This window comes from Macrotis lagotis, chromosome 5 (genome assembly GCF_037893015.1).
Source record: "Macrotis lagotis isolate mMagLag1 chromosome 5, bilby.v1.9.chrom.fasta, whole genome shotgun sequence".
Classification (NCBI taxonomy): Eukaryota; Metazoa; Chordata; class Mammalia; order Peramelemorphia; family Peramelidae; genus Macrotis; species Macrotis lagotis.
Genome location: NC_133662.1, coordinates 174,244,035 through 174,257,975, shown reverse-complemented (window position 1 = coordinate 174,257,975; position 13,941 = coordinate 174,244,035). Strand labels below are relative to the sequence as shown.

At 35.7% G+C, this 13,941-nt stretch overlaps 1 protein-coding gene across 4 annotated transcripts in view; it reads right to left on the bottom strand.

Moving 5' to 3' along the window:
• The window catches only part of ZDHHC14 (zDHHC palmitoyltransferase 14), a 354,193-nt gene that overhangs the window by 40,302 nt on the left and 299,950 nt on the right, over window positions 1-13,941 (bottom strand). For all 4 annotated transcript variants that reach the window (XM_074187912.1, XM_074187914.1, XM_074187913.1 and 1 more), the window contains exons 4-5: window positions 13,364-13,501; window positions 9,714-9,762 (exon numbers count right to left, since the gene is read on the bottom strand). In XM_074187912.1, the coding sequence (XP_074044013.1) occupies window positions 9,714-9,762; window positions 13,364-13,501 (187 nt within the window). The remainder of the gene's footprint in view (window positions 1-9,713; window positions 9,763-13,363; window positions 13,502-13,941) is intronic.

Below are 13,941 nucleotides of genomic sequence, written 5' to 3'. Positions count from 1 at the left end.
TAACCCCATTTGCCTTGCAAAAAAAAAAAAAAAAGAAAAAAAAGAAGCACTCTAAGTCTTGGGAAGATCCCTGAGTTATCGAACCTGAGCAACATAGTTGTGAAATGTAGAAGGTTCTTTAATCCTATACTTACATAATTCCAGTTGAAGATGAATGACATAATAACTACTCTCCCTATTTTCAAAAAGGCACAGACTTTTAAAACTAAAAGGTACCTTAGAGCTCATCTAGTCCCACATTCTGTTTTAAAAATGCAATGAACTCTAGAAATTAAAGTGACTTGCCCAAGTTCACATAGCCAATTACTGATCAAGGTACAAACAGAATGTGGGTTTCTTGCTATCTAGATCCAAACTTTTGCTTCATCATGCTGCCTCTCACATTCCTTTTTTTGAGGCAATCAGTATCAAGTGACTTGCCAAGGGTCACACAACTAGTAGGCCTTTGAGGTTGGATTTGAACTCAGATCTTCCTGACTCCAAGATAGTGGTCTATGCATCACTTACCTCTCTCTCACATTCACATTTTTGATTAGCAGCTCCCTATGACCCATTTCTTCTCCTCTATTCCCCACCCTAAGAACCTCACCTCCAAGTGATTATCTGTACCAGACTTGTCCCTTGAGCTTGGTTACTGAACATCCTAGTTTTATTCTTAGGAAAAGAATACGATAATGTGAAAGCAATTTGAAATCATGAAGATTAAATTAGTGAGGGTACCTTCTGAGATGACAATCATCCATTCATTATCTATTTTGAATGTACATAGTTACATGCTGTCGTCCTTATTAGAATGTGAGCTCCTTGTGGGCAGGGAGTGTGTTTTTGCCTTTCTCTGTAATCTGAGCTTAGTACAGTATCTGATACCTGGTAAGCACTTAATAAATGACTGTTGGCTGATTTTTTTATTTATTTAAGGCAACAGGGTTAAGTGACTTGCCCAAGGTCACACAGCTAGGCAATTATTAAGTGTCAGAGGTCAGATCTGAACTCAGGTTCTCCTGACTCCAGGGCTAGTGCTCTATCTACTGTGTCACCTAGCTACCCCAACTGACTTACTTTTTAAACTATTTTTCTGAACTTTTCTTATGGGTATGACTCTTTTTTTAGGGATTCAAATCAATTCATTCTTATTCAGAGTTCTAGAATGTGATACACAATGTGCTCTCCTGTGCCTTTCAAACTAGCTGGCCACTGTAGGAATGAAAATTGAGGATAAAAATATCTTTTTGTTAGAAGTCACCACAAATGTGGAATCAATTAGTATTTGATTTACCAACCATTGAATACCCTTTTAGTTTAGGGAGAATCGAACAATAATTTGTGATTAAAAATGACTATAATCCTTTTAATTGGAGGATAATGCTGTGTTCCTCTGAAATTGTTTCTCGGCAGGAGTTCCCTTAACCTAAGGTTTGCTCAGTTGGGAAAAAAGACCAACTGAATTTAACATCTTGATGATGCTATGTGGTTGATACATCACATGTCTTCAGAGTGCTATTTTTGACCACTTTCTCCTTTAACCATTTTAATCTTTTAATGCTTTCACAATATGTAAAGATGGTGTCACTACCTTGGTTCTACATAGGTTAAGTATTCCCTACAACATCATATTATAGGAAACATGACTTTTTTTTCACATATACTTTGCAAATTCAACAAAATTTAAGGAAGTTAGTAAAGCTAAGCCAGGACAGAGGTTAATATTGCTTATATGTGTGAGTTCTTTTATATTTTCTCCAAAAACATGTCTAAAATTGAACTAAATATGTTCCTTTTGAAACCAGTTTTTCCATTAGCACTGAAACCTCTGAATCAACTTTGACTTTTGGTGTTCCCTCATCTCAAATCCACACATGCAATAGTCTGTCAAATCCTGTTTAGTTCTTCCTATATAGTATCTTTCACATTCATTTTTGCCTTGGTACTTGAACTATGAACATCCTAGCTTCATCCCTTATTATGTTTAGTTTTTCCTATATTGTATCTTTCACATCCATTTTTGCCTTGGTACTTGAACTATCAACACCCTAGCTTCATCTCTTATTATATCATATACTCTCTTTTCCTTCCAATCCATCTAGAATTCCATGACGAGATTTATTTTCTTAATGCCCAGCTCTAGATCAATTCTAAAGCTGATTAGAATAGAAATTTCAAACTAGTGATATTTCTCCCCAGCCTACCTTCAGGTCCCTTCAAGAAATGTATACTCTATCAGGGAAGGGAGAAGGGAACAACATGCAGATATACATACATATATATACATATACATACATACATATATATATATATATATATATATGTTACAAAATATGTCCAACATAAGGGGGAAAATGTCCAAATATGCAATTTATGCAATATCCAGTGTAGGTAGGTCATTTCAGTTTTTCAAATATATAATTATCTTAAATCATCAGTGCAGTTCCTGGTTCATAATAGGACCTTAATACTTGATTGATTTAATGAATAAATACTTGTTGATTCCTGACTCTGGAGCTGGTTCCCTAGCAGATGACACATTGCCTCTAACTTGCAAAATAATCAATTTGATCCCTCTGGCAGGTAATGAACTTCTCCCTCAGATATCCACTTTGTTTTACAACTTCTTAATGCATTTATTGAGTAATATTTTGTTCTGTGATTTAAGCATCTACTAGATTGTAAGCTCCAGGGAGGGCAGGGACTCTGTCACATTCAAACTTTTCATCTGATCCACTGTCTTTCAGAATGCTCTGTGCAGAGCACATGTGCAATATATAGCTGCTGACAAAAGTACAGCTGAAAGTTAGGGCAGTGGTGGGGTGAAGAATCACATGCCTTGCTAGAAAGAGCAGCTCTCTAGAGGTGAATGCAGCAGCTTAATTCTCCATCTGATAATGTGAGAGAAGATCCTAATCACTGGATCTCCAATTTGGAAAGGACTTTGGAGGCCAAAAGTTCAACTTGAACTTGTACCAGACTATACAACAAATACAACAGAATCTGATCTTGATCAAAGACCTCTAGTTCCAGTGAGCTAAGAACTCAATACTTCCTGAAGTAATCTATTCACTTTAGGATGGCTAAATTTTTCCTTTAGATTGAACTTAAAATTGGCTCTCTACAGCTTCTACTGGTTGAACTAATTTTCTTGTTAGTGCCAAGATGGAATGAATTGAATTTCTTTTTCTTAAGTCAGTCCTTCAAGTATTTGATGACAGTTATCAAGCCACCTCAAAACACTTCTTCAGGATATGAAATAAGTTTCTTCAATTAGTACTCATGGAGCACTTTCCCATTTTGATCACTTTTCAGTTTTTCAATGTTTTCCCCAATAGGTGACACCCCAAAATGAATATTCATTCATTTGTTCTTTCAACAACCACTATGCCTATTATGAGCCAACTCTAAAAAAAAGTCTCTGCTAACAGGGGTTTATATTATACTGGGAAGAAACACAAGAATTAAATAGAAAGAAACAAAGAAAGAAAAAAGAAAGAAAGGAGGGAGGGAGGAAGGGAGGGAGGAAGAAAGGAAGGAGGAAAGAAAAGAAGGAAGGGAGTAAGGGAGAACAGAGGGAGAAAGGAAGAAAGAAGACAAAAATCTTTAGAATAAAATCAAAGTATTTAAGGGAGGACTGTAAAACCTGGAACTCTAGTTGTGATGTGACTAGGGCAGACTAGAGTAGGGCCATTTCTATACATTTTTTCTCTATGTAGGAATTTTATAAATATTTTTTATTATCATATCAAAAGGCTTACTCATGTTGATTATGTTATTGTTTAGTCTTTTCAGTCTGTTTATGTATTTCTATGCTATCTTGATGCTACTGAGGGGGAAGTCTGCTGCAATACAAAGAAAGCTCAGAGTTTGAAGATCTGAGTTTGAATAACAAATCTACCACTTAATACATGTATTACCTTGGACAAATCATTTAACTTTTCTGGGACTTAGTGTCCTCCGCTATAGAAAGAGGGGTTGGACTCCCTCTAAGGTCCTTTTCAGATCTAAATCTATGATTCTCCTTTGCTACTAGAATTAAATTACAAACAAAATAATGAAGTCACTGTGTGAAGTTTCCTTTTGAGAAGAGCGCTCCAGATTATTCATTTCACTACCTTGCTAATCGCTTCACCTCACTTTTTTTTTTTTTTTTTTTTTTTAGGTTTTTGCAAGGCAAGTGGAGTTAAGTGGCTTGCCCAAGGCCACACAGCTAGGTAATTATTAAGTGTCTGAGGTCAGATTTGAACCCAGGTACTCCTGACTCCAGGGCCAGTGCTTTATCCACTCTGCCACCTAGCTGCCCCCTTCACCTTACTTCTTATGGGAAATGACTAGCATCATTTTTCTGGTCTCTCTCTCTGCCTAAAATCTTCCTGGCTCTGTCCTTTTCCAGATAAGTAGATGGAGCACTGGAGAAAACGGATTTTTCTTTAATGAGCCTTTCATGATGGCTGAAACCTGTGCTCTTGGTTACTACAGTATCACCTTTTTAGTTCTTGCTGAGTTAGACTGGTAAGGAAGTAAAGAAATACTTTCTCAAGGATAGTCTACAAAAAACCAAAATCATCATTTTTTTAAAGTCAATAATGGCTTTGTGAGGTTTTAAGTATTTTTTTTTCCTTCACAATAAGGACTTTAACAAAGTGAAACACTGCCAGCTTTAACCTCTAGCATTTCTATATCTTTTATATTCTGGGTCAATCTAAACTGAGGGAATGAGGGAAAAGAGGGCAAGAAGTAACTTAAACCTTACCAGAACTCTTGAAGCATCTCTCTGGTTGAATCTAGGTAAAGGCAGTTCCCTTCAAACTGTTTTGGTGAGGATCTAAATCCAGGGCAACCCTGAAGGCTTTACCTTCCATGATCATTAGTGACCATTAATGTAGCAGCTAGGTGGTGTAGTCAATAGTCTTGTGCTTGGGAATAAGAAAGACTCATCTTCGTGAATTCAAATCTGGTTTCAGACATTTATTATCTGCGTGATCCTGTTTGCCTCAGTCTCCTCATCAGTAAATGAGCTGGAGAAAGAAATAGCAAACCACTCTAGTACCTTGCCGAGAAAACCTCAAATGGAGTCACAAAGATTTGGACCCAACCAAAAACGACTAAACAACAAACTTTGAGCATTTCCCTTTATTCCTTATTCCTACCTCTCCCCCAAATGGGATACTATTTTTCTAATTGATATATTATTCCAAAGTACTGACAAGCATGTATAAACATGTCTCTGTAGAACTGCTAGCAAAACATGTATTCTCTTTCATGAGGAATAGGGTGATATTCATTTTATAGAAACCTAATTAGATTCAAGATGATAGTGCCACAGGGCATCATTTATTATGAAAAATGCAGCTTTCAAATAGCCGTTGCTATGTCCCTTGTCAACTATATTCAGAATGAACCACAAATATCTTAAATAGTAACTATTATGGGAAAAAACACCCAGGATCTGAATTGTATGTGTTGCCTAATTACAAACATATGACATAGGACTTGCTCAAGTCATAGTACAAAATTTGCTGGATCCAATTATATTCTGAGGTCTCTGATTAAACCACTCATTGAAAAAGTGGTAGGGAGGCCAAAGTGGAAGTCTCAAACCATTCTCTGTCATACTAAAATTAGTGGGATTTCTTTTATTTCTCATTCCTCCCTCCCCCTCTTTCCTTCCTTGCTTTCTTTTTTTCCCTTCCTTCTTTATCTCACATCCTTCTCTTTTTTTAAAAAAATTCTATAGAATAGGACAACTTTGTCTTGGAAGCTTAAGAAACAATCATAGCTAGAGGCAGGAGATTTAAAAGGTAGTCATTAAAATTATTACTGCCATAAACTTTTTGGATAGGTTTCTTCTAAAATGTTTTTATATTTTAAGGTAATTGATTCTGCTAGTATTCATGTGGGGCAGGGAGAATTTTCTTTTGTTTGTTAAAAAAAATAAGACAGGAGCGGCCAGGTGGTGTAGTGGGTAAAGCACCGGTCCTGGAGTCAGGAGTACCTGGGTTCAAATCCGGTCTCAGACACTTAATAATTACCTAGCTGTGTGGCCTTGGGCAAGCCACTTAACCCCGTTTGCCTTGCAAAAAAAAACAAACCCTAAAAAAAAAATAAGGCATTGCAAGATCAGGTAAACACCTGATTGCAGATTTGTAAGTGAGGGCAGGGATTCTTTCAATGAAAACTTTTATTATTTAACATTTGGGGTTTTTTTGTTTATATTTTTGCAAGGCAATGGGGTTAAGTGACTTGCCCAAGGTCACTCAGCTAGGTAATTAATAAGTGTCTATGGCCAATTTAAACATTAAACATTAAAGCCTTTGAGTGCTTGGCTCAGTCAGTTAATAGCTAATAAATATCTATTGAAGTTTACTGCCCAAATTTGTACAATAAGTTAGTGGTCCATGAAGTAAGAACCAGCTTAGAATTCTTCTGTTAGTCTTCCAAACACTTGACTAACAAGTCATTGCTACCAAGTCTTTCCAGAATGGTTTAAACTATATTCTATATAATCACTGGAAGATTCCAGGCAAGAAAGGTGAAAGACAGCTATAGCAAAATAAGCTAATCTTTATCTCTCTGGGGGTGGTGGTGGTGGTGAGGGAAGTGTTGGGTTGGGGGAACCTGGAGTCAAGAGGAAGGATGAGCAGCATAGCTTAGCTCCTAGTAGGAGTTAATAATACAAGAGTGCTCAAACCACTCTATGTTCTCAGTCAGTACTTATTCATCAAGGAAGCATTCTTTCCACTCCCAGCAGAAAACAGCTTATTGTTATTAATATTTATAATTGGAAGAACTCAGCAGGCTTCCCACCCTTCTCGTGCAGTTCTTGAGAAGAAACAGGTGCCCAAGACTGAGCAGTTTGAAAGCACCCACCCTTATGACTATAGAAAATATCTTATGAGTACAAAGTCCTAAGATAAATTTTGAGATAATTTATTAAACAACATATCTAATACATTTTTGTATCATGTAAATGAAAGATTTGGACACTCTTTTCCAGGGGCAGAGAAACAAGTTTGAACAGTATTGTATTATTCAAGCTATGCTCCCTTTAGAAGATTGGATATTAAAAACCTGAGAAAAGAATGATAATTCCTCTTGCCACATATCTGAAGAACTGATTTGGATAGAATCCTGGGTGTTTCTTCTTGAGGAAGGGAGAAGTCCTCTTACCTCCTGATACAGCTTTACATTATCCCAGGATTCCACATTTCTATTGCTACCCTCTTTTTTCTCCCAGCCATCCTAGCTTTCTATAGGTCCCATAAAATCACAAGTGGTAGAGTGATCAAGAGAGCATCAAATTGGTAATAAGTACACTTTGAGGGGCAGCTAGGTGGCTCAGTGGATAAAGGACCAGCCCTGAAGTCAGGAGGACTCAAGTTCAAACCCAGTCTCAGACATTTGCTAATTGCCTAGTTGTGTGACCTTGGGCAAGTCACTAATGCCATTGCTTTAAATAAATAAAAATTAAAAAAAATAATTACACCTTGGTTCTTAGGATCATATGTTTAGAATTGAAAGGAATCTTAAAGGTAATGGAAGTTCAAACCATTTCTATTTTACAGATGATGATTGAAGCAAAGACAGATTAAGTGACTTACCCAATGTCACCCATATAGTAATGAGTTAAGGCAGGATTTCAACTCTGGCCCAAGTCCAAATTCAGTATTCTACTCACTACTCCAGGTATCTGCCTCACAAGCTGGCCATGTGAACTTGGGTCACTCCTTTCACTTTATTGCCCTTCAGTCTCATCATCTTTAAAACAAGGAGGTTGGGCTAGATCAAGCCTTCTGAACATGGGGTCCTTAAACTTAAAAAAATTTTTTTGGATAACTATATTTCAGCAAAATTGGATTCCTTTGAAATTTTTTGCAATTTACTTTTTGCATTCAAAAACTTTCCGGGAGGGAATGATAGGCTTCACCATATTGTCAAAGGGGTCCATTAGATACAAAAGGTAACCTGCTTCTGAGTTAGGTGATCTTTACAGTTCTTTCAGTTCTGAAAATTCTATAACTAAGAATAAATTCTCCAAACTCCCAATTCTCATATTTTCATATCTTTGAATTGCCTCCTAGTTTTCAGCACAGAGCCACATAAAAACAAAAGGAAAATGGACAAGAAAAGAAAGACAATATATAGTTTAGGCCTCTTACCACTTTTTAGATTCATTCTAATGCCTTACGTGGGTTCTAGATATAAGTTTTATATTTATAACTATATGTCTAACATTATATTAGGGTTAGGGAATGCATTTGTGATTTCACTGAAAGAAGGAACTCCCAAATGAGTACACTATCTCCACTAATGGAGGTCAGTACATTCTCTGGAATTAATCTTCTTAGAGAGTTACCCAAAATATTGAGAGGTTAAAAGACTTGCCTAGGTCATGCAGTCAATGTTGGAGAAAGGGCTGGAATGCAGGTCTTCCTAACTTCAAGAACTCCTTGTTTACAAATTATATTTTTATTTACAAATTATATTTTATTCTTTCAGAATTGTCAATTATAAGATGACAATCATTTCTAAGAGACAGAAATAAATTACAGAGCTAGACTGGATGCAAATTCTAAAGCTTACCCCTTCCTGGTTTGGATTTGTTCTTTCCTTTCAAGGAAATAAAACAACTATACCTCTAGAGCTGTCTTCCTTAGATCCTTAATTTACCCAACACATGAGAGATGTCTGTTGGATTTGCCAGAATAGTTTTCAGAAGGTCAGTATAATACTCATGTTGGTCCAAATGACAGTGAATCTTCAAGGCATGTTGTCTATCTATGTATGTCTATGTTACAAAGGAGAATCACTGCAAAAGTACAATTACTGGTTCTTCATTTATCTACATGGGCAAAAAAAGTCAATTCTACCTTAAAATGCCACACTAATAATAAAGATGATGATAATCTATATTTACATAGCATTTTCATGGTCTACAAATATCCCCCCCTCTATTATTTCGTTGGATTCTCATTATAAACATGTGTGGTAGGCAGCAGAGATACTATCATATCTCTAATTTTGTTCTTAGTATTTCAAATGTTCAACACAGTGTCTGGTACACAATGGGGGTTTAATAAATGCTTATTTAGTTGACTGAGCTTGACTCATTATCCTCTCCTTTCAGGAGAAGCTCAGAAAGGATGTGACTTGTCCAAGGTAAGGTATAGAGGCAGGACTAGAATGCAGATCTTCTGATGCTTATTCATTTTACTATACTACCTTGACGCACAGCTCACCTTTCTCTCTTACCCTCAGGAGGAATCCAGCCTATAACCACTATTCTGCATGCAACTGATTTCCAGCCTGCAAAGGAATTTACACTGGCTCTTACACAACGGGAAGGCAGTAATTATAGTGGACAGTTTGCTTGCTTGATCAAAATGTAAGAACTAAGACCCTTGACTTTATTTTTGCTACTCAAATTGCAATGGTTTATCAAATCTGAGTTGTTGTTTTTCATACTTGACTCTGCTTATGAGAATCTCAATTATAATTTAAAAACTAGAAAAGTCAAGTATCAGTCCAAAGATGTTTCCAAGGGATACTACCTGCAATGGCTAAGGAAGTCTTTCTGAGCCACAGAGAATCTCAGAGCATGATATCTGTTGGAAGTGAAGCCAAGGATGGGGAAGAAAGAAACGATGAGAATGAAGGAATCATAATCCACACTCAACAAATTAGCATCTTCAAAATTAACGAAAGCAGAATTCAAATGGAAAGGATATCTTGCAGGACTGTCCTTGAGAGCATTTAGAAAACCTGTTTGCTGGGAACCTGTGAAAATGAAACCAAGATTGAACATTAAAGTAATTTTTTCCCCAAATAAAGTACAGTTCATGCTGAGAGCTTACATCTGCATAAAAATTCTAGGTCTCTAAGATCAATTAAATAATTCTATTCTGTAAATGCTACGGCAACCAGTTTACTTGGAGGAGACTAAGATTCAGTTAAAGTTATTCAACAAGAATATGGCAAGACTCATAATCAGACCTAACATCTGCAGGATATTTTCTGAGCCAGAGCAGATGGATGTCTGCATACTTCCCCATCAATTACGGTTCTGATTACGCCTTTGTTTTCTTCTTCATTTTAATATGAAAACAAAACACCATACATTATTTTTTTTCCTCTGGCCATGAAAGGCTGTTTTCTCAAAATCTGTTAACTTTTGAACTTGGAAGTCCTATAAAATAAGCTGCATTATAATAGACTTCTGCACCCAGCATAAACAGGATCACAGACTTTGAGCTTATAACAATTCTTTTAGATTTGATTCTTTAAAGGCCTGAGTAAAATTTATTCTGACCAGAGGACAGTATTGTTTTTTATTCAGGCATTGATGTATTACTTTCATTTGAAAAAAAATGCTTCTACAGTGGATCTCCTTTACCAGTTACTGCCAGTGGAGCAGAGTCACTGTCAATGTTACCGGCTAACTGGGTTACAATCTAGGCTTTTCCTTCTTAACTGTCATCATTATGCTTTAGGGGACATGGGTTCCCCTGAAATGTAGCCATGTTAATGGAGCTAGGTTACAAAGGAGAAGCACAGAAAAGTAAGTAAATTCTTGTCAATATAGATAATGGGAAATTAGCAATTGGAGGTATATTTTCCCAGTTCTAAAGCCCATCCTGGAGTCACCCGAAGTTGCTTATTCTCTACCTAATTCACAATTTACTCTTCTTCCCAGTACCTATCCTATACTCCTGTGAAGCAAAGAGTTGCTCTGTGGGTGGATGGGAATTGATGGTAAATGACATGAGGAACTGTGTAAGAAACAAACAATGGAAAAATTGATGTTTAAAGTGCTTCAATTCCTATGGAACAAAAGGGATAAATAAAGTTCTACTTTTCTCTTACGCAAACCCTTAACAATCAAGAACCAAAAGAAGTTTAAGATTAAGGAAGATAAGGCAGGGAAGGCAGTCATGATACAAAATTAGGACAGTGTTATTTCTTAACTTTACCTTACTGAAAATAAATGAGATTGGTTTTCTAAAACTTTCATTTCTATACTTAGAAATTCTAAAATTGTGGATTTCAAATATTATGTTGATAGCAATATTTTTTACTTTCCTTTGACTTTATGTCTTGTCTTTCTTTCTTACTCTGTGAGTACATCTGATATATAGCATCAGTTACAATCAAGCAGATTTTGGTCCTTACCAAAGGTTTTTGCATTTACAGATCAAAACAGTGATCATTTGAAGACATTTCTTCAAAGGACCACAGGATATATAAGAAGGAATTGGGCGAAGGATTTCTTTCTTTCCTTTTTTCTTTCTTAGAGATATATATAGAGGGACAGGTAGGGAGAAGGAAGAAAAACATTGTTTTTTATTTGTTTTTGTTTAAAAAATCTTATGATGCATTACAGGCTGATGGAATTTTTTTATCTTTTTTTAAACAAAGTATTGCATGGGAAAACTGATGAACAATCAATGTTGCATTAAAAGTAAAAAGTGAAAATGACTACTAATAACTGAGAAAAATTTAAAGAACACTGAGAATCTTCCTTTTTACATCATGATCCAACTATGCCCACAAGGATTAGGTTGCAACTTCCTGCTTAAGAGTGCATGTTTTTATTGTGTGTGTGTGTGTGTGTGTGTGTGTATGTGTCCAAGTGTGTGTATATATGTATATATATATACATATATATGATTATATAATGAGAAAGTAAGTTAAGGTGGAGAGAGAGGGATACAAGCATAGAAATACAGAAAGATTTGTATCCCTGTAAATAATTCTTTAAAGTATTGATTCATTAAACACCATAAAATAGATATGAAAGCACTTTGGAGTATTTAAAGACATCAAACTGATCAGCATCAGTGCATTCTGCTATTAATATTTTTCCCTTAGTTGTATTGGGTAGTTACTTCCTTTGAAAATAATAAGTGATATGCTTGGTTTTCCCATCATTCCTCTTCTCCTGTTTGAGGTGGGTTAACTATTCTGTTACTTTGATAACATTCAGGAAGGGTGACCCTGGGGAACTATAGTCTGCATTGTTTGAAGGAGCTGAATAATTTAGAAAAGTCTTCCAAATTGTATCCTAAGTTTTAATGTGCATAGATTGCTCCAGACCAATCTGTTCCAAATTCAGAGGAAAGGATCTTAGCTCAAGAATATTGGTACTATTATTTTAAATAATCTTAAAAATTTGGGTGATTACATTTATTATAATTAAAAATTGAATTACACCCAAGAAATAGCTCTTATCTCATATTCTTCATCTCTACCTTCCACCCCCCCAAACCACCATAAAGGGCAAGAGAAAAACTTTGAAGCCCAACTTTGGCATTAGCAACTCCATTTGAGGTTTTAGAACTGCTGTGATGAAAGAAGAGGAAGCCTATTTTCAGATATCTCCGGAAGCATGCCAGCAAGACGTTCTGTACCTTCTAATGGGTGGTTACACTTCAGGAATGTGGATATGTTAGTCTTTTAATGTTGCTAATGGAACTCTAATGGATCTTTAAAGGCTTAAATTTATAGCCAAAAGCCAATTAACTCTCTTCTCATCGTTACCTGACAAGAAGAGCAAGAATAAGGGATAGAAAAAATTCTGAGTGATTTTCAGCATGAGGATTCAGGTTTATAAGGGAGAGAATAGATACTTATATCTCAGCAAAATCAACTTAAAATCATTTGAACCAACACTCTTAGTATAAGAAAAGTACAGTACTTCTTAAGAGTGTTTTCCTTAGAAGTTACTTCATTCATTAGGCAATAAATAGGTCAAATATCCTACTTTGACTTGTGAAAATTTTTATTTATGGCAAATTCTATACATAGATCAACAAACTCATTCTTTTAAAAAACCAAACTAAATTGGAATGGAAAAGAGATATACAAAGAAAAGGAAAGAAGTTAAAATGACCCAGGAAACCCAATCCAGGCATAAGCAATACATTCTGGTTTTAGGGAACTCACAGCAAAATCTAGCTAAACTAAACTGTCAGCAGTTGAAGTATGGTCCTTAGGGGTCAAGTGTAGGCTTATCACTTAAAAGAACCACCCACATGAAGAGAAAGTTAAGTAACTTGATAGCTCTATGGTTTGAAAGGTAAAAATTATGTCAGTGGTTCCAAGGAATCAAGTTCTATAAAGGAAAGACTGACTAGGTCACTAAGTTGGAAACCATTCTTGGTAGGACTGGGGAGGGCAATAGGGAAGAGGGAAGAAAGAGAAAAAAAAGTGAGAAAAGAAAAAAAGGAGGGGCAAGTTGGAAATGTGAAAAAGGAAAAGCAAAAAAGAAGAAAAAGAGGACCTTGAGTGATCAAAATATTAAAACAAAGTTAGATAAATCAGAAAAACCAAAGTTAAGCAAATGACTACATACATAATCTCATTTTGCCAGCATACTTACGAAGAATGACGTGGGTGATAACGAATGCAAATATAAAGACTGTCAGAAAAGACAGAGATAAAATAAACATATAAAAAAATCTGTAGTTTCTTTTCCCCACACAGTTGCCTACCCAGGGACAGTGATGATCAAACCGTTCTGAAATGAAAGGCAGAAAAAAAATATGGAAATCAATTAATAAGATTTTTTTTACTTGAGAAAAAAACCCCAAACCTTTGAACAATTTACCAGAATGATGACTTCACAGGTATTTGTAAACTAACCTTTTAGAGAAATATTTAGTCTCATAGATTCCAAGAGCTCCAAATTCCCTTTCATCTAAATTTAAATGCATGATTGAGATGAAATAATCTTTCAGAAATATGCCTTTACTATTAAACTGCCACTTTAGAAATGTTAATAGGATTTCTTATCAGACTTGTGGATGAAAAAATATGGTTTCTTTGCTTTTATATATTAACTCTTACTTGAGGATCTCCTATCAACAATACTCAAATGGATATAGAATCTTTTCAGTGAGGATATTCTCTCCCATGGTACAGATTATTCCTGCTATACAGATGGAGAACTGTAGATTA